The sequence below is a fragment of the Neomonachus schauinslandi genome, chromosome 12 (genome assembly GCF_002201575.2).
Source record: "Neomonachus schauinslandi chromosome 12, ASM220157v2, whole genome shotgun sequence".
Taxonomy (NCBI): domain Eukaryota; kingdom Metazoa; phylum Chordata; class Mammalia; order Carnivora; family Phocidae; genus Neomonachus; species Neomonachus schauinslandi.
Genome location: NC_058414.1, coordinates 73,360,329 through 73,384,198, shown reverse-complemented (window position 1 = coordinate 73,384,198; position 23,870 = coordinate 73,360,329). Strand labels below are relative to the sequence as shown.

The following is a 23,870-nucleotide window of genomic DNA, read 5'->3' as shown; positions in this document are numbered from 1 at the left end:
TCTCTCACACTCTCTGTCAAATAAATAAATAAATAAATAAAATCTTTTAAAAATATAAATAAATAAACAAATTTGAAATATACATAACATATATAGTGCTTAAAACAGCCTAGTGTTGAGATATAAGGGCACAGTCGTGTATTACTGATGAGAAGTTAAATAGTCATAGGCAGCCACTCTGGAGAACGCAATGGCAGGGCATATCAGTATCAAACACGCATATGCCATAATATCCAGCAATCCCACTCTTGGGTATACACCCTAGGAAAAGCTTCCCACATGTCTATATGGATGTTCACTGCAGTACTGCTGGGACAATGGAAGGTTGGAGGCAACCCGGGGGTCCTTCACTAGGGATAAAGTTAAGTAAAATAGATTAAGAGCATAATATAGAATATGATGCAGCAGTTAGAAACTATAAATTATATACAAGAGGTACATAGAGCAAAAATGGATAAACCTGAAAAACAGTATTCAATGAAAACGGTAAGAAACAGAAATCTACAGACATGTAAATTAATATATTTTACAAGATTGCTATGGTCATGGTTTCTCTGCAATTAATTAAGTTTTATCTTGCTGGCATTTTAAAAATGAATGGTACTGTAACGGGAGTTCCTCACCAACTACATTTTAGAAGGGATTCCATCAAACCCAGATGTCCCATTACTTTGTCTTTTTAATGGTTTCCTCACCTCAACAAAGCAAAAATTTGCTATGGTCCACAAAAAGATCAAGAAGTGATTATTTAAGATAAAAATGAGTATGTGTTCTCTCAAATATAACATGTTAAAAACTAACCTTCCTAAGCTTCCTCCCCACTCCCTCAAACACTGTTCTATCTGTGGACTTCCACATCTTAATTGATAAAACTCTTCACCTTCCAAGAAAAAGTCCTTAGGACCATCCTTGACTTTTTCTCACAGCACATATTAATTGATTAGCAAATACTACTGGCCCTACATTCAAAATATATCTAGAATCTGACCGCATCTCACCACCTGCTCTGCTACTGCTCTGGCCTGAATTACGACTGTCTCTCACCAAGATTAATACAAGAGCCTTCTGATGGACCTCCCTGTTTCTCCCTTGCCACACAGCAGCCTATAAAAATTAAAAATGGCCTTGTCGTACCTCTGCTCAAAACCTTGCAAAGCTCCCCATTTCAGCCAGAGTAAAAGCCTACTACAGTCCCCAAACCCTACATGATCTGTAACCCACCCCACTTCCCTGGGACTACTCTGTTCTATACACCCAGGACTCTTTTGCATACTCCTGCCTCACAGCCTTTGAGCATACATCACATGACTAAATTCTGCACCTCCTTCAGTCTTTGGTAAAATGTCATCTTTTTAAATAGGATGATCGGGTGTGTAAAATGACACATACCAGATCGTGCTATTACACCTGTGACTTCCATGGCCTCCTCATTCTCTGCCGACTAGCTTTCCTAATCTTCCTTATCCTGCTCTACTTTGTTTTCCACCAGCATTTAACAATTTTTAATATATTACAAAAATACACACTTACTGTGTTCATTGTTTTTTTGTCTCTTCTCCCTGCTAGAATGTAAACTGCATAAGGTCAGGGTCTTTGTTTTTTCACTGATACCTGACATGAAATGGAGGTTCAATACATTTTCACTGAATGAATGAAAGGATGAATGGTTTAGTACAGTCTGGGTATAGCAAGACTAAAATCAAGGCTGTAGGGTAAAAAGAGAGAGAGAAGATGTGGAACCAGGGAAACAGTGGGCATGAATGGAGCCACTGAACAGAACCAGGACTGAGTCCTAGGAAGGTGAAATGCAACAGAGCAGGAATCCAAGGAAAGAACTGTTTAGAGACATCGTTGTAAAGCAGAAGCAGATCAATGACTGGGAAAGGAGATCAAGAAGAGGAACTGGGAGGAGGGAAGTGAAATCAGATGACAGGCACCGACATGTCTAGAACTGTTCATGGGCCAGCCATATATATAGAAGGCTTTACTCAGCAGTGAATACTATTCACCACACTGAAAAATGTGGGCCCAGCATTTGAAAAATCCTGATAGCGACAGTTAACGTACCAGTCATGTATTTATTATGTCCCAAGTAAGACTTTTGTGTAAATGATAATAGCTAATAGTTAATAAAATAACACTATTTCTAGACAAAATCCTCATCTGCATCAGGGACTATTTACCACCTGCTGTTTCTATAGTGAATACAGAGTCCAATGCTGATAAAACCATGGTTCGTCCTTACTGATGCAAGTAGGTAAATCAATAATTAACAAATCCATTTTTTGCTCTTATTAATTAAATACTTCTCCTTTCTATGTAAATCACTAATTGCCAATAATTTACTAAATAAGTCAACTTAAACAACATTTCAGACAAATCCAGAAAAACAAATCATGATAAAAGGGGTTCATATAAAGTTTAATTTGGAAGATCAGTGAGTTATTATTGACAGCATTTGCTTCTAAGATCCACTTTTTCTTTATTTGTAAGTATAGCAAAGACAGAATTTAGAAACATGCCAATAATCACCACAGGAACACTTACTAGGAATGAACATATTTCACTGTATACTTAGTCTTTAGTCCAGCGATCCATCTGGTAAGAGCGTGAAAGCAACTGTGCTCAAGTGATACTTGGTTGCCTGAAGGTATTAAAATACTACTCTTCCCATGCTCCCTCCCCCACATAATGTTACTTCTTTCAACAATCAACTGAACAACTTCTAAATTTATTCATCAGCCAAGTTATCCATAATAATTCATGACAATTTTAAGGGAAAAAAAAGGGAAATTGAAAAAAGGAAAAAAATGCGTCTTGCAAAAAAAAAAAAAAAAAAAAAAAAAAAGGAGCAAAACTCTAATTTAAGAATGAGGAAAATGATAAAAGGGAATATAAATTAACTCCCAAATATTCATTTAAATTTTTCCTCCTAGAAAGATTTTTTTTTTTTTTAACCAATGCAATAAAAATGGAATTTCTGGGAGCGCCTTGGTGGCTCAGATGGTTAAGCATCTGCCTTCAGCTCAGGTCATGATCCCTGGGTCCTGGGATCGAGCCCCACATCGGGCTCCCTGCTGAGCAGGGAGCCTGCTTCTCCCTCTCCCTCTGCCTGCTGCTCCCCCTTCTTGTACTCTTTCTCACTCTGTCAAATTAAAAAAATAATAACAATAAAATTAAAAAATTAAAATCAAAAAAATCTTTAAAAAAACAGAATTTGTTGCAGAATATTCCCTAAAATGAAATTTTAAAACAACTTGGAAATGGCATACTAGTTCTCTTTTACATATTATTGATTTCATGAAGGTTTTTCTTCATGAACGTAAGTAGGCAAAAATGCAAATCAACAGTCCTTACTGCTCCAAAGGCTTTGATTAGTCCCAGAGGTGTATATTTTCTAAAGTATGCTTTCAACAGAAGTGCTACTCTTCACAAATCATCTAAAGGGCATCCTCTTACTATTAGTGCTGTTAAATTAATCCTCAAAGGTCAATTGCTCACACCATAGGATACCTCTAATGACCTAAAAGAGATACATAATGAACATCTACAGTAATTTTCTAAATAGAACTCATTTTAATTTACATTAATTTAAAAATAAATGTTACCACTTCCCTAGGGAATGTATACACATGGTAATAAACAAGTCACAGGTTTGTTTCAAGCTCAAATTTTAGGTGGGTGGATTTTTTTCTTTGATATCCACATTTCTCCATGTCTACCCCATTTTTAGGGAGAATGAAAGTATATACAGAATACCTACATTTTGCTTTTATATATGACCTGGTATTGTGGATTGAACTATGTCCTCCAAAAAGAAATTCTTAAGTCCTAACCCCTGGTTTCTGTGAATGTGACTTTATTTGGAAATAGGGTCTCTGTGGACGTATCAAATTAGGATGAGGTCATATACCCAATTTTAAATCCAACATGATTGATGTCCTTATGAGAAGATGGAAATTTGACCACAAAGACACAGATAAACAAGAAGAAAGAAAGAAAGTATTTGACCACAAAGACACAGATAAACAAGAAGAAAGAAAGAAAGTATAGCAAAGACAGAATTTAGAAACATGAGGCAGCGATTGGAGTGATATGCCTGTAAGTCAAGGAATGCCAAGGATGGCCAGCAAGAAAGGACACTTTCCTAGAACCTTCAGAGACAGAAGGTTCACCTCAATTTCAGACTTCTGATATCATGATTGTGAGAGAATATATTTCTGTTGTTTGAGCCACCTAGTTGGTGGTGCTTTCTTATGGACTGTGACATTTTAGGAGAACTAAGAGAGCATGATCTCCTAAAATCAAGTAAATAAAATGTTTCAAGAAGGTTGTGATGACCTGTGTCAAATGAGAGGCCAGGATATTGAAAGAGGTAGTGCTGGAGAGAGAAAGAGTGAAAGAAGAATGAGGAAGAATGACACAGAGGTCTGCAGAAAACTACAAAAGAGAGGGGAAACAGATGATAAAGTCTGAGAGCGTATGGTCAACTTTCAAAGGAGCTGTAGATTTTAGGGAAAAGTGGCAAATAGTGCTCGGGAAGTATGCACAAGGAACAAGAAAGACCACTACCCCACATCAGGCCTTCACATTCTCCTTTTTCTCTCATTGCTCCAACCACGACCCTACCAAAATCTTCAAGTTCATTTACTCTTCATGCCCCCAGGGTATCTCTTCAGGGAATCCCATCCAAGACAAACAGCCTCCCAAACCAGCCTGGTCCCAGGAACTGATCAATTCTAGAGATGCTTTAGAACACGGTGTTCATAGTAGAAGATCAGACTACCAACAAATAAGACTGAATAAAAACTGAATGTCTGCCCCAAAACAGATCCACTCACTTTAGGATTCTCCAAATCAGTGGTTCTTAATGGGGAATGATTTTGCCCCCCACCCCCCAGGAGATAGCTAGAGATATTTTTAGTTGTCACATTGGAGAGCAACAAGGGGGCAGGCTGCTACTGGTATCTAGTGGATAGAGGTCAGGGATGCTGCTAAATACCCTACAATGCAAAGGACACCCACAACAAAAACTTATATGGCCTAAAATGTCAATAAAATGGAGACTGAGGAGCCCTACTCCAGACCAAATGACCTGGGGCAAGAGGAGCTCTTAGGTTCTTTCATATGGGCAAGCAATCCCACCCATACCAGTTTCTCTACACCAGTTCTGACAGGGTATGGCTAAGGGGCCAGACCAAACAGTGAGCCTTATGAATTCCATTCCAAATCTACTCAATAGGGACCAGGAAAACTAGGGGAAAAAACAAACAAAAAAAGCTGAGGTTAGTAAAATAGTAAAAGTTAAAAAGAAAGAAAAAATTGTGTCCTATATCAAATGTTAAAGAGGCAAGATTAAAATGAGAACAAGCAAAAAAACTTTTCTTTCAACTTAAGAAAGCAGAAAATGCAACTCTTTTCATTTTGAATAATAAATAATACCATATAGTAAAATTCAAAAGCCAGCATGCTCTCTTAGTTCTACCCACTGCCAAAACATTCTTCCAATAAAGTGCTCCATATTCTTGACTGCAAAAGGAAGCTTATTAAAGTGAGTTTTTTGAGAAAACATCTTGGGAATTCAAAATAATTAATGTGTTGCTTTTATTTTTTTATATTAATGTGTTGCTTTTAAAATTAGAAGCCATGAATCTTGACATTAAGGAGCTTACGTGTTCTTACCTCATCAATATTTACTTACAGTATCAATATTTTATTAGATCAATAATCATCTACAGTTGGACTTCCCAGAATTCCCATTCATTCTCTTTCAGGCTATCTCACCAATTAACAGTTCTCCCTTCCTTAAGGGGATTCCAGAGAATTGTTCTGAAGAGTCTACTCTACACGGAAGGCATTCCGACTCTACCATTTCTAGTTCCACCTTAAAATCTGCTCTAGGGAAGTTTCAACCAATGCATATGGGGTAGGATTGCTGTGTCTTAATGAGAAATTAGATCCTTCTGCGTCGGTCCGTGGCTTATCAGCAGGCTGCCTGGAATCCAGTGTGCTGTTTTCTGATAAAGGTTCCTCTGATAGGAACCTTTGCAGCAAAATGGTTTATGTGCCTGTTATTAAAGGAGTAAACCCCCACTGAAGTTCCCATGTATGTATGACCCCTGACCTGAGAGGAGTCAGGCCTGACCATCAATTGTCTCCCACAAGGCTGAGACCAGCTGCAGCTTCAACAGACATAGGGATCCTCAACCTCTGCTCCTCCATTTGGGTGCCAGGAGTTTGTAAAGAAAAGAGCACTATAAATATTTCTCTTCAAAACACATCTCCACAATGTCCAACAGTATCTCTCCCAGGACTGTTACAAGAGTAGGGCTCATATCTATAAACCCAGTAAAAAGGCAACATGTATTGGTATTCCAATAACATAACTGATTTTTTTAAGGAAAATAACCAAGAAACACATATATAAATACAGATACACACATATATAAATCTGTGTATGTGTATGTATATATAGAGAGAGAGAGAGAAAGAGAGATTGCTTGACTTACTGATTCATTCAAGAAGAAAAAAATCAGAAATATTCCAAAATGCCCATCAGGGGAATGGGCAAGCAAATTACATCATGCTTACATAATGGAGAGAAAATAGGGGGGAAACTGTAAGCATGTCTACCATATGCCAAGTGTGTTCATATTATTTTATTTCATTCTCTCCACTGCTCCATCAATTACCCTTTTAGGTAAGAATCACTAACCACAATTTACAGAACACAAATGAAAAGCCCATAAAGGAAGAAAGTTGCCCTGGGTCACAGAGCTAGTGAAGAACAAAGCTGAGATTCACATCTAGGTTTTCTTACTCTCTGCCCAGCATTTATTCCACTGCATCCCAGATTTCCCCCCAAGATCTAAATTTGGACTAAGACAATAAATGGAATTGTAAATATAAAATAATGTTAAATAAAAGTCGAACCATAGCATAGCTGCACTGGTCTTAATCATATGAAATGGTACCAAAATTGATGATCATCAGAATGAAACTGACAGAAAAAAAAAAATGGAATTGAAATCACTCCAGTTTGTTTCTCCTGTGAAGTTGCTTAAGCACGTAATAAAGAAAATCACCAAAATTTGCTCCTCCATGCATGCCTGTCCCAGGCTAACTAAGGTTAAGAAGAAGCGATAAATTTAAAACACCTTGTTAAAGGCTGAATGTGGCTGGGCTAGTTTAAGATAAATACCCCCAGGGCGCCTGGGTGGCTCAGATGGTTAAGCGTCTGCCTTCGGCTCAGGTCATGATCCAGGGGTCCTGGGATCGAGTCCCGCGTCGGGCTCCCTGCTGAGCAGGGAGCCTGCTTCTCCCTCTGCCTCTCTCTCTCTCTCTCTGTCTGTCTCTCATGAATAAATAAATAAATAAATCTTTAAAAAAAAAAGATAAATACCCCCATCCTTCATAAAATTCTCAGCTCCTTTAGAGACAAAGGGACTGACTGGTAGAGTTTCTTCACTAGATCAAAAGATGGAATTTCCGCAACTTAAAAAGCTTTGAGAGCAAGTTCATGTCTCTACAGAACTCTCCTTTTATAAAAATTAGCACTTATACTGTAAAACAAGCATTCTTTCAATTCTTCCCTCAACCAGAAGAATTTACTCCTGGGACATCCCCTTTGCAGTAGCTTTGCCCATTGAGCATCTATCACCTGTAGTCAAACAGAATTACCTTGGAATCCCCCTCCTCTCATTCCTCTCGTCAGGTCTGGGGGCTATCCTGCTGCTTAATGGAGGAGCCTAACCCAGGCGCGGATCTCACTCGGACCTCCCCATTATGCTGCAACTTACAGAAATAACTAGGGGTGGGCCTGAAGTGCAGCCGCAACCCCCGCCCCCCCCATGCCAGCGTAACTGGGGATTCGTATGAATAACTGCCCTTCCAAAGATAAACCAACAAAAGGCTCACTAGGTTTACACAGTCCTGTTCTCAAACCCAAAAGCTGAGAATTGGGCAAGACACCACTCTTATCTTGACCCTTGGTTCTTTCATTTTTATAAGGGGTGGTTACCTGTTGTCTCCTGACTTCAGGAAGACAGCAGAGGCCTGAAATATTGGCAAAAGTCTTTTGAAATTGTTTTTAAAAAGAAAATGGTTTATAAATACAATTTCTACTGGTGTCAGTTTCTTTATGAAAAAGTATTTCTTATTTTAAAAAATGTGGAAGTAAAAGTTCCTCTACTGGTTTCCCCTAAAACTACTGTTTTGATTACTGAATAATCATCTCCCTTGGTTCTCTTTCCTTTTAAAACTCTTACCTATTTCCTCTCTTCTTGTGTTGACTACTACTAATAAAATATCCTGATTCAAGAATCTAGGAAAATGCTTGAAATGACTTCAATCAGATTAGATCATACTATTATTACATTTAAGAGTAGCAATTAGACCCAGTTTATTCAAATCTTCCTAACACCAATACGCACAAAAAAAGTCAGCTAAAATGGCTGATCTCATTCTTGGCTTCTGGCTACAGCTCCAGAGGTTTAATAATAAGGTCATGTATTGAAATTTCCTTAATATGCCAGCCGCTCTATGGACAGCTTTCCATGTATTAGCTCATTTAATCTTCACAACAATCCTAAGCAGTAATTGCTTTTGTTATTAATATTGTTAAAGTTCTTGTTATCTATTCCCATTTTATAGATGAGGAAGCAGGCCCAGAGCCATTGAGTCACTTGCCCAAGATCACTCATCCAGCACACTGGGAGCTAGAGCTGAAGCCCAGACTGGCCGGCTCCAGCACCCATGGGACCACCGCACCATCACCGGCGCTCTCTGCTATGGCCATGCAGTTGGCTCCTCCTTCTCGAAGTCAGGTACATTGCTCCTGTTCCCAAACACAAATTCAAACTCACATCTCTCATCATTTTCACTGCTTCCCTGGTCCTCCCGAGTCTTCTGGCACACATTGCTAGCCTTCTTTTGATGTAGACCAAGACATTAGTATCTCGTCCTGAAGAAGGAAATATAAAATACCAAAATTTAAAAATACAAAAGCTTTCAGCTGAGCAGCAAGAAAAAAATACAGAGGCCCATTTGCCATGCCCTTAAAGGAAAATCTCAGAGAGAACAGAGCGCTCCTTTGGCTTTTTCTTACTGCCAGGCGCACTGACAACTTTGCTAATAGTAAAATGCATACAGTGTAGTCAAAATACTTAGATTTCCAAAGGTCAAATCATGTGACTGATTACCTAATCCATGCTTTTGAGTTAGAATGTTGAGTTATTTGATAAATAAAATCATCTGCCACAAAGTGCTAGGAAAATGAACATACCCACATTGAATGTGGTTTACAAGCAAGAATTCCATATTCAAGTCTGCATGCTTTTGGTAGAGATGCAAAGAGGTGAATCTCAGGTTGCATCCTGACGAACTATTTTTTTTCCTTCTTGACATTAAGTCTAGAGAAGCCTCATCTTGAACTTCTGTTTTATATTATTCTTTCCCTAAAACTAGTGACATCATAATCATCTCCAGGTCCCCAAAGCAGTCTATTTTAGATGGCAATATAACACATTCCAGATATGACAATAGAGTACGCAACAAAATGAAAACTACCCTAGTGTTAGAGAAAGCACTGACAAGCTAACTAGTTATAATAATAGTCACTAAAACGGCTCTTAAAAAGTACATTAACAACTTCTCATCTTAATCTTTTATTTAATTATATGTCATTTTGGATATGTTTCTAGACCAGTGAGAACATGCATGCATTTAATCCTCAATAAAATTACCATGTTTTAGAAAAATATGACACACCTGTTATAGATTAAGTACATGTATAATATGCAGCTATTAAAAGATGTTAAGACCAAAGTCCTAACATTTCAAGTTTTAAACAATGAGAACAAGATGTGTGCTGAAAATCTGCCAAGTGCCTACAAATTATTTTAAAGATGTGATTATATTTTTTGGATAGATTTAGGCAACAGGTTGAAAGGATTTAATTTACAGAAGAAAAGAAATAAAGAAAATTTCTTAAGTTATATTATAGGTAATGTAATTTTATGTGTTATTTCTCATTTAGTTCACCAAATAGACCTTACTATACAAATGCCGTCAAAATTCATTGTTATAATTTTTTTTAAAAAGCAATAGATATGCGATTCGAGGCTTGATTAACATACATACTGCAGAATGCAAATAAAAACTCATGTATTATTGTGTTGTGTGGACATACTCATGTATACACACAAAGATCAAAGATCTTGCTGTACCTTAGTTATAAGGACTAATGCACTCATTCTCTGCACCAAATCCAAGTTTAACACTAAAATTTAATTTTATAATCTCCATATGAAGGAGATGCAATCCTACTCTCCAAGATGCAGGAGGGGAAAATGAGGTGAGAAATTCCACTTTAAGGAAACAACCTAAAGTCTGAATGGACGATGAAAGGATTATTAAATTTCTACTTAAACAACCAAAAAACTGACAAGTCAGCAGCTCCAGGAATTCCAGAAACAATTTTTTTGTCTTGTTTTTATACCATTCCCCCAAAATATCACTGACCCTCTGTTTAGTGTACTAAAGTGAAAGGCCTCATTTTAAAGAGTTATCTTAAATAAAAGCAGCCACTATTTTTAATATAAAAAAGATAAATAATTACGAACTCATGGCTTTTTATCTCTGGAAGCCAATACCAATGAGCTAAATACTGAGATAATCACCAATAACTGTGATATTCTTAGTTGTCCTATTTCAACCCATGCTGTAGAAGACTTGTAAGAGAAAACCTCTGATTACATTAACATAAATTTAAGTCCTGTTTCCCAAATAGGCCTTAGGTTATGGGGCAGAGAAACAACTAATAAACAGAAATATATAAGAATTCTGAGGAGAAAAAAAGGTTACCATTAAAGGTTATTACCATTTATTTCTAGAGTTAAGGATCTAAAGATTAGGAAAGAATCTGAAAATGAATGTGAACAGTAATGAAGCTATAGTTAATTATATACTGTACTCTTATGGGAAGGGAAAAAAATAATAGAAAGGCAAAAACTAGTCTTTATTTTCATCTCTGAGAATCATATTTTGAACTGGCCTGAACATTTGTTCTGATTAATCATGCTATAGTTCTGACCCCCAACACGTCAGCCTGGAGAAAACCTTACTATGTTGGGCTTCATACTGGGATCCATGATGCTGTAGCTGCTGAGAACGCCGGTAACAGCCGTCTCCAGCCTTCAGGGCCTGCTTGAACAGCTTTTCTGCTTCCGCAATTGTTGTTGCTTCCTCTTCAGCCAAGAGAATATAAGCAGTCGCACACCTGTCCATTCAGATAATAGCCACCATCAATTACAAATCCAAGGACATTGTCACAGCTGGAGGAGTGCATGCAGAAGGGCAAGGAGTTATGCCGAAACATGCAGAGTGGCCAACTGGTTCATGCACCCCTGGTTTGTAGTTGTTGACACAAAATAATGACACAAAAGAAATGCCTATATTTTAGCTTGAAAGGTAGGATGTATAGTGTTAGGAACATGGGGCTCACAAATGGACTCTGCCCCTTATTAGTGTGTCACTTTGGGCAAGTTATTACTCTGCCTCCCTGATGGAGCACAACATGAAATCGATTTGTTCACAGTGTTGTTGCGAAGGTTAAGTAAGGTGATGCATGTGAAGTGCTCAGTACAGTAGCTGGCATGGGGTACATACTCAGTCAGTGTTAACCGACAATGGCAATGACAAGAGCTGTTGGGAAAGATCTCCTTCCAGCTCTCCAAGTTAGAGATCCTACAGACAAGTTTCCTTCTATTCACTAAACATGGATTCTCTGGAATCTAAGGATTTCTTCAGAATCAGAAGTTCATTAAATCGGATCAATTACTCATTAAAAAAAACAGCGCTTCGACATTTCATTACAGTCAGCACTGATTTTCTGGGTCAGAGAAGAACACTAGAAGAACCTACAGGTAGTGTTATTTCTGAAGAGCTCAAAATCTGATTCAGCCTCAGCAGCGAACAAGAGTTCAATCCCACACCTTTAACAGTAATAGCTACCACCACCTGTTGCTCAGTATATAGTAAGCACTGTACCAGGCACTTAACATATATCGTCTCATTTAATCCTTTCAACAACCTCTAAGCTAGGAAGCTGGAAAGGATAAGCAGTTAACTAACAAACAAGGGGAACTCTTGGAAATTTCAACCTTCCCCATCATACCAGAACAACCCGACTGCCAAAGAAAGGGAATGTGATAGGAAACAGTGAGGCCAGAATTGACCATACAGGTCCCAATCTGCATAGATCCCTCTGCTTTCCTTCTTCCCCACTGCCTCTCTTGTGGTCTGATGGAGGTTCTGACAAGTAGGGCAATGACCACAAGAGAGAAAATAAACAGAAAGTGAAACCAAATGTTACTTTTACCATTCATAAACTGCAACAGCCCAGCTAGGAAAATGAGGCTGAACTTATAGCCAATGGGAGGTTGGGGTGACTAGTTAATCTTAGCCTTGAAGAGGAGTCTTGTCAATTCTTTGGTCAGTCCCTCTAATTTCATGCAGGACTGATCAATGGGGCTTTAAACACAATGTGGGGCAGTAGGGGGAAAAAAATGCCCAGAAAAATGCTGTAAAACCAATTAACTATGGAGGGCAGCAGATATAGGACTTAGAAAGAACAATAATGATGCTGAAACTGCCCAGCGATTCACTAGAGAAAATAACTGGGACAGGCATCAGGAAGCGCTACTTAAGGCTTCAGATGCTGACATATAAATATGGGTCAAGGGTAATGAAGTGAAAACTGAGATTATAATACTGAGTGGTGGATATAGTATCAGAGGAATTAGTTATAAGATTATAGTTGCTGGGCTGGGAATTCAAGACAGGTGGGGGCAAGTTACGTGCTTTCTTTCTTTATATTTCAAATAGTATTCTTAGGAGGAGAGGCAGAGTAGCACTACTAGCCAAGAAAACATGTATCTACGTGGAAAGTCATGAGTCTGGGGTAGAAACATGCTAAGAGCTTGTGAGTGAAGGAGAAAGAGCAATAGAAGTGCTAATGGTTGGGTAGTACAGAACGACGGCTCAGCTCGATGGAAGATATAGATGATGCATCCTTGTCACAACACAATACACAGACAGAAGCAAGAAAGTATGGTGATGGGGGTGTCAACCATCCAGATATCTGCTAGAAGAAGTCTCATTTGGTTAGAAGTAGGGCACCCGACAGGTTCTTGACTTACTTTGGTAACAATTTTATCTCCCAGATGGTAGAGGAAGCAATTAGGGGAACTTCAACTCTGGACCTAATTCTGACCAAGAAGAAAAAAATAGTTGGTGAAATGAAAATTGATAGGAACATTCAGAGAGAGTTACTATGTCATTTTGGATTCAGGATAATCAGAGAGGGTAATGTGGACTTCAAAAACTTCAAAGAAAAGAGGTATGATTCAATGGCATGAGACTCTGAAGGAAAAAAATGGTTTAAGAGGGTCGGGCAGCTTCCAAATGTCCAACTATGACCATAGTCACAAATGAGCCTCTCAGGAAGAAAAGAGCGGTGACAATTAAGTAACCAATATGGCTGCACAGAGATCTCTCACAAGGTCAGATTCTTAAAGGACATGTAAAAAAAGATGGAAAGAGGGCATGTAATGAAGGACTACAAGAGAGTGGAATGAGCTAATAAGAATAATGTCAGGAGAGCTAAAATTCTGAATTAGCTTAAGCTTACAAAGCAAAATAAAGACACAACACAATGCTAAAGACAACCATCTATTCCCTGTTTTTAAATTACTTTTAAAGCCCTATTACCACCCCCATTTCTCTATAACCATTGCAAAAATAAATAAGCAAAAAAGACAAACAACACAACAACCACATGAAAACAAGACAAGTTTGTAGTTAGTAGCAGCAGATAATAAAGAGAAAGCAAAACTCTGTAACTCCTATTTTTTTCCTGGTTTCTCTATCAAGGAGCATGATTGTCGGGCTGAAAAAGGGAGAAGAAATTAAACTCTAAAATGGGTAAAAAGATGTAAGATAGCAAATAACTGAACTATTCTAAATGAATTACTGTACTGGGATGGGCAAATCCCAGGAAGCCAACAGACCCCATAGGAAGGGAAGTGCTCTCTGTGGATAGTTAAGGAATCACAAAGAATGGACAGGTGCTAGAAGATGAGATGACAAATGCAGTAAAAATGTTCAAAAAGGGAAGAAGGCAGACTTCCCAAACTACAGAACAATGACTTGTAAAGATATTCTAATGGATTATTAAAGGGATGATCTCCAAGCACTTTTAAAAGAAAGTAGTGAACACTAGAAGCTAGCTTTAATTCACTAAGAATAAATAAATCAGGTTGTGCTAGCTTAATTTACTTTAAAGAATTTACTACACAATAAAGATCCATAGCTACAACTGGCATTCTTAAGATCAAAATGCAGAAATATGAGCTGAGTCACAGTGTAACATGGGTGGCTTAGTAATTGGTTGAACAATACCAAAGGATGATGAGTCATGAAGACATGAACCTGGAGGATAGTCTGTATATGTCATGTCACAGAGTTCTGTCCCTGATCCTGACATTTTTATCAGAAACATGGATGACACACAGAAGGCAGGCATATCAAATTTGTAGATGACAAGAAACTAGAAAATAAATATGTTGTATGACAGAATCAGAAACCAAATAGATCAACAGGTTACAATGGCAGGATTTCCAACTCTCAAGTAAATCTTTTTTCCTAAGACCTCTGATGAAGATTCTGTAACCTTCTTCAAAAAAATCATAAAATAGTTTAACAATGACCACTTGGCAGGGAGAGTGTCGAGGTGATTCAAACACCAGATGGGTGGTTGAGCTAAATGACCTTTAAGGCCTCTGCCAACCCTGAGATTTTATGACTCCAATTTTAAGAATCTTTCCCATTTTCTGAGATCTCCAGAAGATATTTCCCAGCCTTCCTTGGTAACCCACAGCATGTTTGACAACACTAACGACAGCATTTCATCTTATCTTTGTCTTGATCTTGAAATACTTTTAAAGTGCAATTTTTTTCACCTTATGCTTTTGTTCTCTTTTCCCCACTAGCAGAAGCTCTACCTAAAAAATGTGATGGCACAGATGAGCATTCTACATCTGAAAAAAATCTCCCTGTCAATGTTTTAGATACATAAAGAACTGTATTTATTTTATGCCCTTACAATATCCCACAGGTAGTCCTTAAAGGGCTTGGAGGCCTTGGAATAGCCCTTGGAAGCTATTTAATTTAGGGTCATAGCAAAACCACTGAATTGCTCTCTAAGATGACTAAAACCACCATCACATGGATGTCCTTCACAAAAAAATTTTTTGACAAATTAATAACTCCCAAAACAATCCTCAAGTTCAAATGCATAATTTAACTTAAGTATTCTATTAGTGGCAACTGAATACATTCATCAAAGGATGAGATTTCCTTTTTAAAAGCAAGATTTTCCCCCACTTACTCGTTTATCTCTAAGGCTTCATGAGCTGCAGAAATTCTAGCTTGGGGGTTTCTTTCTCTCCAGGCTTTCTGCATTACTATTTTAGAAAAAGAGAAAAAAGCAAGTCCATCAATATACATAATTTGGAAGACTCAATACGGGACAATAGTTAAATTAATAACTTTCAGCTTGAATACAAGACAGTATTTCACTTACCAAAAAAGTCAGCCCAAATCTCCAAAGTCACACAAATACTCTAATTTGCTATTCCACTGTCCTTCAGTAGATGATATAAAACCTTTCTTGAGCTCATAAAATTACAGATCTAAATCTTATAGATGTGGTCTATAATTTTAGAGACTTAATCTTGATCAAGATTCTTTTTTTTTTTTACTGAAGTATTAGTTGATATACAATGTTACAGGAGTTTCAAGTGTGTAACATGGTGATTCTCCAAGTCTACATGTTATGCTATGCTCACCATACTAAGGTTTCTTAAGAAAGGATAAGACATTCTAAAAGAGATTTAATATTTCTTTTGCTCATTAGTGTCATTTGTTGTTAAGAAACATATATTATTTTACCCCTTTTGAGAAGAGATTACTACTAATCTCTTCCTTCTACTTAGACACAACATAATTTCTATTGATCATTTTCTCGAACTCTACAGGCTCTGGGTATTAGGACATTTTAAAACCATTTGAAGAATTAGGAGTTGGATCAGAAAAAAAAAAAGTGCTTTAGTCTTTTACTTAACATGTCTATCTGTTCCCAAAGTTTGCTGCAAACACAGTTTTTATATACCAGAGCAGTTTTTATATATATTGTAGAAAGCTCAATGCCTGGAATATTTATGTTCCACCATGGCAAGGAGTACCTTTTAAAAAAGAGCAACCATCTCCATATTTGTTTTATAAATATGTATATTCTAAGTTAGTTTCTTAGGTGCATGTACGTATTCCCCTTTTTAAAGATTTTTTTTCACCTATTTAAGTTTGGTAATATAAACAATATCAGTGGAATTATTTGGACCTCAAACAATGTGAAATGCATGCCAAACAAAGCCTTTACTAGGATGGAAAACAAATATGGATTCTAATAGCTAAAGCCATGCCCCCATTCAGTGATAGTGAACCTGTAAACAGGCATACAAATCACTACAATATATTCATTTATCATTTGGATTCACTGAATCCCAATTTCTAATTATAATATCATCAAAGAGACATGACCCTTCATCCTACCTCAACCAAGGATTTAATTAGCCTTATATAAGATTTATATTTCCTTAAAATATGTAAATCCAATGTCAGTATATTTTTTTAAAGGGTGTTTTAAGTTATAACAAGAAGACTTGTTTCTACATTGATACTTCATTGTGCTAAATCCTCTACTTAAGTATCAGAATTCTGGGTTCCACTAGTCAATCTTCAATTTAATATTTTATATATTGGGGTTTTTGTAGAGCAGATATTCTAAAAGTGGTAACCTTAAGTACTTAAACCAAAAAGCCATTCCACTCAGCAACTATCTAAAAGATTGTCCAGGGGCGCCTGGGTGGCTCAGTCATTAAGCGTCTGCCTTTGGCCCAGGTCATGACCCCAGGGTCCTGGGATCGAGCCCTGCATTGGGCTCCCTGCTCGGCCGGAGGCCTGCTTCTCCCTCTCCTACTCCCCCTGCTTGTGTTCCCTCTCTTGCTGTGTTTCTCTCTCTGTCAAATAAATAAATAAACTCTTTAAAAAATAAAAATAAAAATAAATAATAAAAGATTGTCCATACTTGCATCTGCAGGACGCAGGTGGTCTGAGTCACAAGTAAAGAATGTCTGGTGGTCTTGGGCAGAGAGATTCATGTCATAGTAAGTCAAAGGCTCTCGTCCTGTCACCCAAGTATACCTGGTAAAGGGGAAATAGATGGTCAGACACTTTGAGAGAAGAAAGCAAGACCTACAAAATATTAAGCTGCATAGGAGTTGAACTAGAAAAACATTAACTGGAATATTAAAACAGCTTTGCCAATGAATGAAAAAAATTTTTTTAATCATCCTGTTCTCCCTTTAGGAAGTATATCAGCAGGAAAGAAGTAAACATTTTCCTCTATATTTTTGTCTAAAAATTTTACTAGCACTAGCTAATGAAAACTTTCCCTAATTATATCATGGACATTTTCCAAAAGCCATGAAAATTCTGATATGCCTAATTACTCTGCAAAATTAAATGCCAACATAACTCCTGTGACATCTTCATAACCATATTCTAGGTAAACTTCAAAATATTTTGATTGTATAATGCATAATGAAATGAATAACTGCGATAGAAAATTTCTAAAAACTACACATCTTTATATGTTATCCCAATTCCAATCCCAAAAATATTTATAAAACAGAAAAATCAAAACATTTGAGGATTGTATCAAAAAATAGAAGCACTACCCAGACTGTTACAATGACCCCTAAATGAACCAGCAAAAGCATTTGCTGCTGTCTACTCTCTGAACTAGACCCATTTGTTTCCCAACCTGTCAAAACGCTTACCGATTATATTCAGCACCCCTAAATAAATTTAGTGGATTTCGCCATACTTTGCATTCTGCAACAAAGAGAAATATGAAAATGTTACACATAGTCCAGAGACATTACAAGCTAATTAATTCAGCAAACCACCCTTCCTGGCCATTTGATAAGATAATTTTATTCTCTATCCTCTACATGGGAAGCAATATGGAAAAACTCTGAGTGGCTAAATCAGGAAACATAGCTCAGGCATCAGGACTTTGGAAAGTTTCTCCTACTAATCTTTCTGGGCTTAAGCTTCCTCATTTGCTAAATTAAGGTATAAGCTAAAATCAGCTAATTCATAACTTCAATAGTCATCAAGAGGTCTAAACAAATTCTATGAATTTACTTCTAAAATTACAGGTAGAAGGTATAGGAAGAAGTAAAACTACTTTCTATTACTCTAAAATATATCTTAAAATAACTCCTAAATAAGCCTAACTTAAGCTCTAGAGTATAATATGCAAGTGCCCTAGATTTTTATTTAGGATCTTTGTTAATACTGATCTTGTGATAATTCACCAGATTGCTTTTTACATTGCCATAAAGTAGTAATTAGAAAATTAATAAAGGTATTTTAGGGAGAAATGCTATGAAAATATAAGCATTAACACTATTTGCTTATATAGATACATGTATTAACCATTATACTAATACTACAATTCTAGCATGTATAATAGATGTATAATAGATTGTTGTAGATGTATAATGTATATGTATAATAGATTATACATCTTTCTTATACAAAGACTGCAGAAATTTAGAACCACAGGACTTAGAAAAGTCAATCATTAATTTTTAAAACTGTCTTATAAGTGTGTGACTAATAAGCTATAATTCTTTTTAAACAACCTATGATTAAGACTTTCTACTGATTCCGAATACATTTCTTTGAATGAATAATGTTTATTAGAAAATAAAATCAGTTAACAGTACTTAAAATATCTGTGTGTGTGTAGTCCACCAAAAAACACACCCAAAGACATATATATACAAAAGTGAACAATTATTGCAGAAATCAAAAGAACATTAAAGGCCATGAGTGATTCATTAAGATTCTCAGTCCTATTATATGCAACATCCATCCTTCCACCCATCCATCCATCCACCCATCCATCCATCCAATGAGCACTCAGCACTCAATGGGGAAAACAAACAAGCAAAGCACTATTACAATACAGCATGAAAATGAAGAACAGAAAACACTGTAGAAACACTGTGTGTAATCTCAATACATTCTTGTTAAAATAGTGAATGAAGGGTATACATATAACAGGAAGACATGTTTTCATTTAAAGAAGGTAAATTTATCTTTAAATTAGGACTGGAGCCCGCCTAAAATTTGCTCAATGTTTATAAATAATGGCACTAAATTTTCTGACACTTAGCTTAACTCGACATTTAGGAAATGATCTTTGCTCAGTTCAGCATCTTTGAATTTTGTTCCTGAGAAACTGAAATTCAATGGCTGTCACTTCATATGGTACTAAATAGAAAATTATGCTTTTCTTAAATAATTACTCTTTTTCCAGATGTAAAGGCCCTTAGAGGGGTCACTAATGAACTCGATCAGAGCTCAGGGCTTGAATCACACCAGTGAGCCAAACAACCATCATTCCCACCATCTCCTCAGAGGATGTCTTTTAAGATCCAAAGTGCTCTTCTTAAAGCGTTATGGATATTGCAAGGTTAGAATTTAGCATATAACAAACATGCACACATATTTATGTACAAAGGATGCTCGTGGTGGCATTATTTGCAAGAAAATGGAAGCATTTGGGGAGATGCCTCTGCCCCACTGAATTTCATCTGAAATATTAGTAAAAAGGTTATGGCAAATAATTTGTCTCCAGTGAATACATTATTCTATTTGCCTCGAAGGACAAGCACTGTTCAAATATCAAATGACAAACTATAAAGCAAAATGCCTTCAACTAAAATTTCAACTCTATTATATGTTGGATACAAATGAAATTATTTCTAAATAAAAATGACTGCAAGATAGATGATGTATATACCTAAAATATTTTTGAGCAGTATCTAAAGATGCGATATTCATTTAGGAAGTGCCACAATATAGCCAGCAGGGGGTGCCGCAAACATTTTGAAATGTTTTTACAGCTTGTTACAGAAAACCGAACTTTTAAAAAAGTCACTGCTAATATTAGTGTCATACATGTGGTCTGTACTCAGTTTCTTTAACTATCCCTGAAACTTAGAAATGAGGGTCTAAGTAACTTTAACAGATGTAAAATATTCTGAATGAGAAAAAATATGTGACACAAAACTATATAAGAAATGTCTTCATTAGCTATATCCTTCAAACTGGTGCAAAACCGGAATAATTTTTTTAAAGAAATAAGCAACTAGAGGTCGAATATGAACCCATCAAAGTTTTACCTCAAATTAGGTCACAGCTATGTTAAATTTCTTCTTTGCTACTTTGTTTCATAATCTTACCACTACTACAAAAACTCGTCTGGAATTACTCTAGAGTACATAACCCATAAATATCAGACTGCCTGATGGTTTCGTGATATGGACAGAGGTTGTAAATGCCAAATGTATTAGAATGTGAAGATTTAAGTCAAGAAGTTCAACTCAGATATCCAGAGGGTAAAAGTTTTTCCACATGAGGTCCAGTTTCTTACCTTATTCATGTCTTTGAGAAATAAATTCTTTAAGTCAGAATTAAAATTTTACTTCCAAAAGGAAATTTGCATTCTCCATTAATATCAACAATTTCAGTGCCCTTTAGAAGACCTAAGAGTTGACAGGGACACCATCAAGGGCTTGCTGACATTAATAGTCCAATTAAAAATATGCCCCAATAAAATAAACATACTGTCTATGGTTCCCTCTGTAGCAGCCCACAGAAGAGTCTCTATCTACAAATCCTGACAGACATATTCAGACCTCAGCATGCATGCAAGAATGTAGTTCAAGAGGAAGAGAAGCACTAAATATTGGAATAGTACTTGTTTAGTTCCCCACGTCTGCAGAACAGATTTCCCCCTTTGTGATAACAGGATGATTGTAAGTTTTTATGTGGGAGACAAAGAAAATTAAAAAAAATAACAATAATGCTTACTGCCACCAAGGACTTCCAAAATCAAGCACCAATCTTGTCTTCAGCCTCCCCTCTCACCACTCCCTACTAAAACTTGCCATCCCAGTGACCGTTATATCATGCCTTTTGTACTCAGTCACTCCTCTAGAATCCCCACCCCACCGCTCACAGGACTGTGTGGTTTAAACATATATAGAATGGCATTGTGCATTAGTCCCGAGGCTGGGCCCTGGGTAATAAAATTAAATTAAATTTAAAAAATTAAATTAAAAAAAAGAGGAGCTTACAGCCTTGGTAGAAAAATAGAAAGGGCATCCAGCTGAAGAAGCTCTATAGAAGAAATAACGCACTGACAGAACCACAGACTTTCCCTTTGTCACAGTCCTCAAAGAAAATGAGAACTTAATTCTCAGAAAAACCAAGAGGCTCCGAAGTCACAGAGCTTTTATTTACATGGAAGAAAATATTATTCTCTACATCCAATTCATTTAACTCTGAGAACCTTTTGTCCCAAAAATTAAAAAAAAAAAGATAAAATCTTCACTTCCAGGGCCTTCAAATATATAAATTATTAATTCACAGCCTAGGAAGATTTGTTTTACTAAAAAGTTACCACCTCTTCCCAGAATCTAAAATCTAATAATGATGGTAATATTATTACAAATAGCAGCAATAGCAATCTTTGTCCTAACTAACAGCCCGATTTTCGTGGAGCCTTTCTAGAAGAGGTTTTAAAGCTCAAGTCATCTATATTCCTTACATACACTAGTAAGGGGCCTATAGTAGGCCCTTTCTACAGAAGAGTAAAGCATAGAAAAGCTATGTAATTTCCCCATGGTTCATAGTAAATGAGATTAAGGGCTGGTGTCCAGACTAACCAACAACCACGTGCTATATGCAACAGACCCATTACCCTGCAACATCATATCTCAAAAATCCTATGACTTCATCAATTAAATTTTCCACTAGAAAAACAGTTTCAAAAACTCCTCTGGGGAAATGTTAGGCACTTTTAAACAATACTTTTAAACATTTGGGTTCCAAAGTACAACAGAAAAGGGCCCTAGATTAAGTTTCATCAGATGTATTATGACAATCAAGATTAACCCCAAGCCAGTCAATGTCTGACACATGATTCTGCCATATATTTATTAGCTTTGATATCTCAGAAATGAATACCCAATTCTCTATTTCATACAAGTTATTCTTAATCATTAAGAGTAACAATATCGGGGCACCTGGGTGGCTCAGTCGTTAAGCGTCTGCCTTCGGCTCAGGTCATGATCCCAGGGTCCTGGGATCGAGCCCTGCATCGGGCTCCCTGCTCCGTGGGAAGCCTGCTTCTCCCTCTCCCACTCCCCCTGCTTATGTTCCCTCTCTCGCTGTCTCTCTCTGTCAAATAAATAAAATCTTTAAAAAAAAAAAAAAGAGTAACAATATCCATTCTCTTAAGTAATTAGGCTTTAGTTGTTTTCATAACCTTTGAAATAATTATTTTGGAAGTTTAATAAGTAGTAGTAAAGGCACAAAGTAACATGTAGGTAGCTTTCAACTCAACAAATATGTTATTCTCTCAAATTCTACAGAATGAGAATAGGTATAAAAAATGATGAGTTTCAAGACCATTTTTATTGATCTGCTCTATTCAAGACAGTGTACTACTCTCTTCAAGTATTGCTAAGATGGTTAAATCTTTATTGTATCTCTCATACATTTCCCATTATTTCTGACCTAAGTCAATCAACTCAACCAAATAATGTGGAAATTGTGAAATAAGTTTATTAAATAAAGGTTCACCAGGGACTAAAACTGTTTTAGGCATTTTCACCATTCAACTGGAGATCAAATCTATACTAGAACATAAATTTTAGTAGCAAAAGATTTTAAAAGATGTAATAAGCATTGGCTAAGAGAATCACTTCAACACATATAGATGTGGCAAGGACAACTGAGTTCCCCTAATTGAGATGATTAAAGAGCAACCCCAAAAGTCCTGGACATGTAGCAATTTGCAATTTTCCCAAGGAATATCCTTGAAATGCAAGCACTGAAAGGACTGGGCATAAAAGTGAGTCACTGAGCTGATGAGTAAACCTCATTGAACCCACAGCCATATCTCCATGGGACTGGTCCCCATCATATTCATAGAGAAGTCAGTTCATCTGGAAGACACTGCCTGATGATGGTTGTCTTGTCCTCTGACTTGCTATTTCTGAATGACCTCATTTATTCCTCAAAGTACTCTGTGAAGTAGATACTGTTGTTACTACCATGTATGCAAATTAAGATACGAAGGAAGGTTAAGTGACTTACCCAAGGTCACACACTGTAAGTGATGGAGCCAAGATTAGGGCAACATCTATCTGACCCCAGAGCCTGAGCTCTCAACCATCAGCAATCCTACCACTGAGCTGTTTCTAAGTAAGTTTGGCTAATGTCACTTCTGAAATAACGTCATGTATGGTAGTACAGGTTTTTAATGAAATTATTTACTTCACCAGTTTAGTAATTACATTAGTATTGAGTTTATAGACCTCACAGAGGATCTAGACTAAATTTTTTAGTTGGGGCTTGAGACTTTGGACTCCAAAGCAAGACCACCTAGGTTGTTACCATCCATATGACCTTGGACTGACCTTGGGCAGATGACTTAACTTGCCTGTACCTCAGTTTCATCAACCATATAACAGAGATAATAACAGTACTGCTTCTTATATATATATATACTCATACATACTATGTACACATATAAGATATATATTAAGATTCAATGAGACTAAAATGAAATGATTTGAGACAGGAAGAGAAGCAACTATAAC

General features: G+C 36.8%; 1 protein-coding gene across 2 annotated transcripts in view; it reads right to left on the bottom strand.

Moving 5' to 3' along the window:
• The window catches only part of ST7 (suppression of tumorigenicity 7), a 184,514-nt gene that overhangs the window by 78,738 nt on the left and 81,906 nt on the right, over nucleotides 1-23,870 (bottom strand). The window contains exons 4-9 of one of the 2 annotated variants that reach the window (XM_044920175.1): nucleotides 17,961-18,015; nucleotides 17,207-17,322; nucleotides 15,449-15,524; nucleotides 13,200-13,268; nucleotides 11,124-11,278; nucleotides 8,865-8,962 (exon numbers count right to left, since the gene is read on the bottom strand). In XM_044920175.1, the coding sequence (XP_044776110.1) occupies nucleotides 8,865-8,962; nucleotides 11,124-11,278; nucleotides 13,200-13,268; nucleotides 15,449-15,524; nucleotides 17,207-17,322; nucleotides 17,961-18,015 (569 nt within the window). The remainder of the gene's footprint in view (nucleotides 1-8,864; nucleotides 8,963-11,123; nucleotides 11,279-13,199; nucleotides 13,269-15,448; nucleotides 15,525-17,206; nucleotides 17,323-17,960; nucleotides 18,016-23,870) is intronic. The other variant, XM_021699418.1, reaches the window with a different exon arrangement.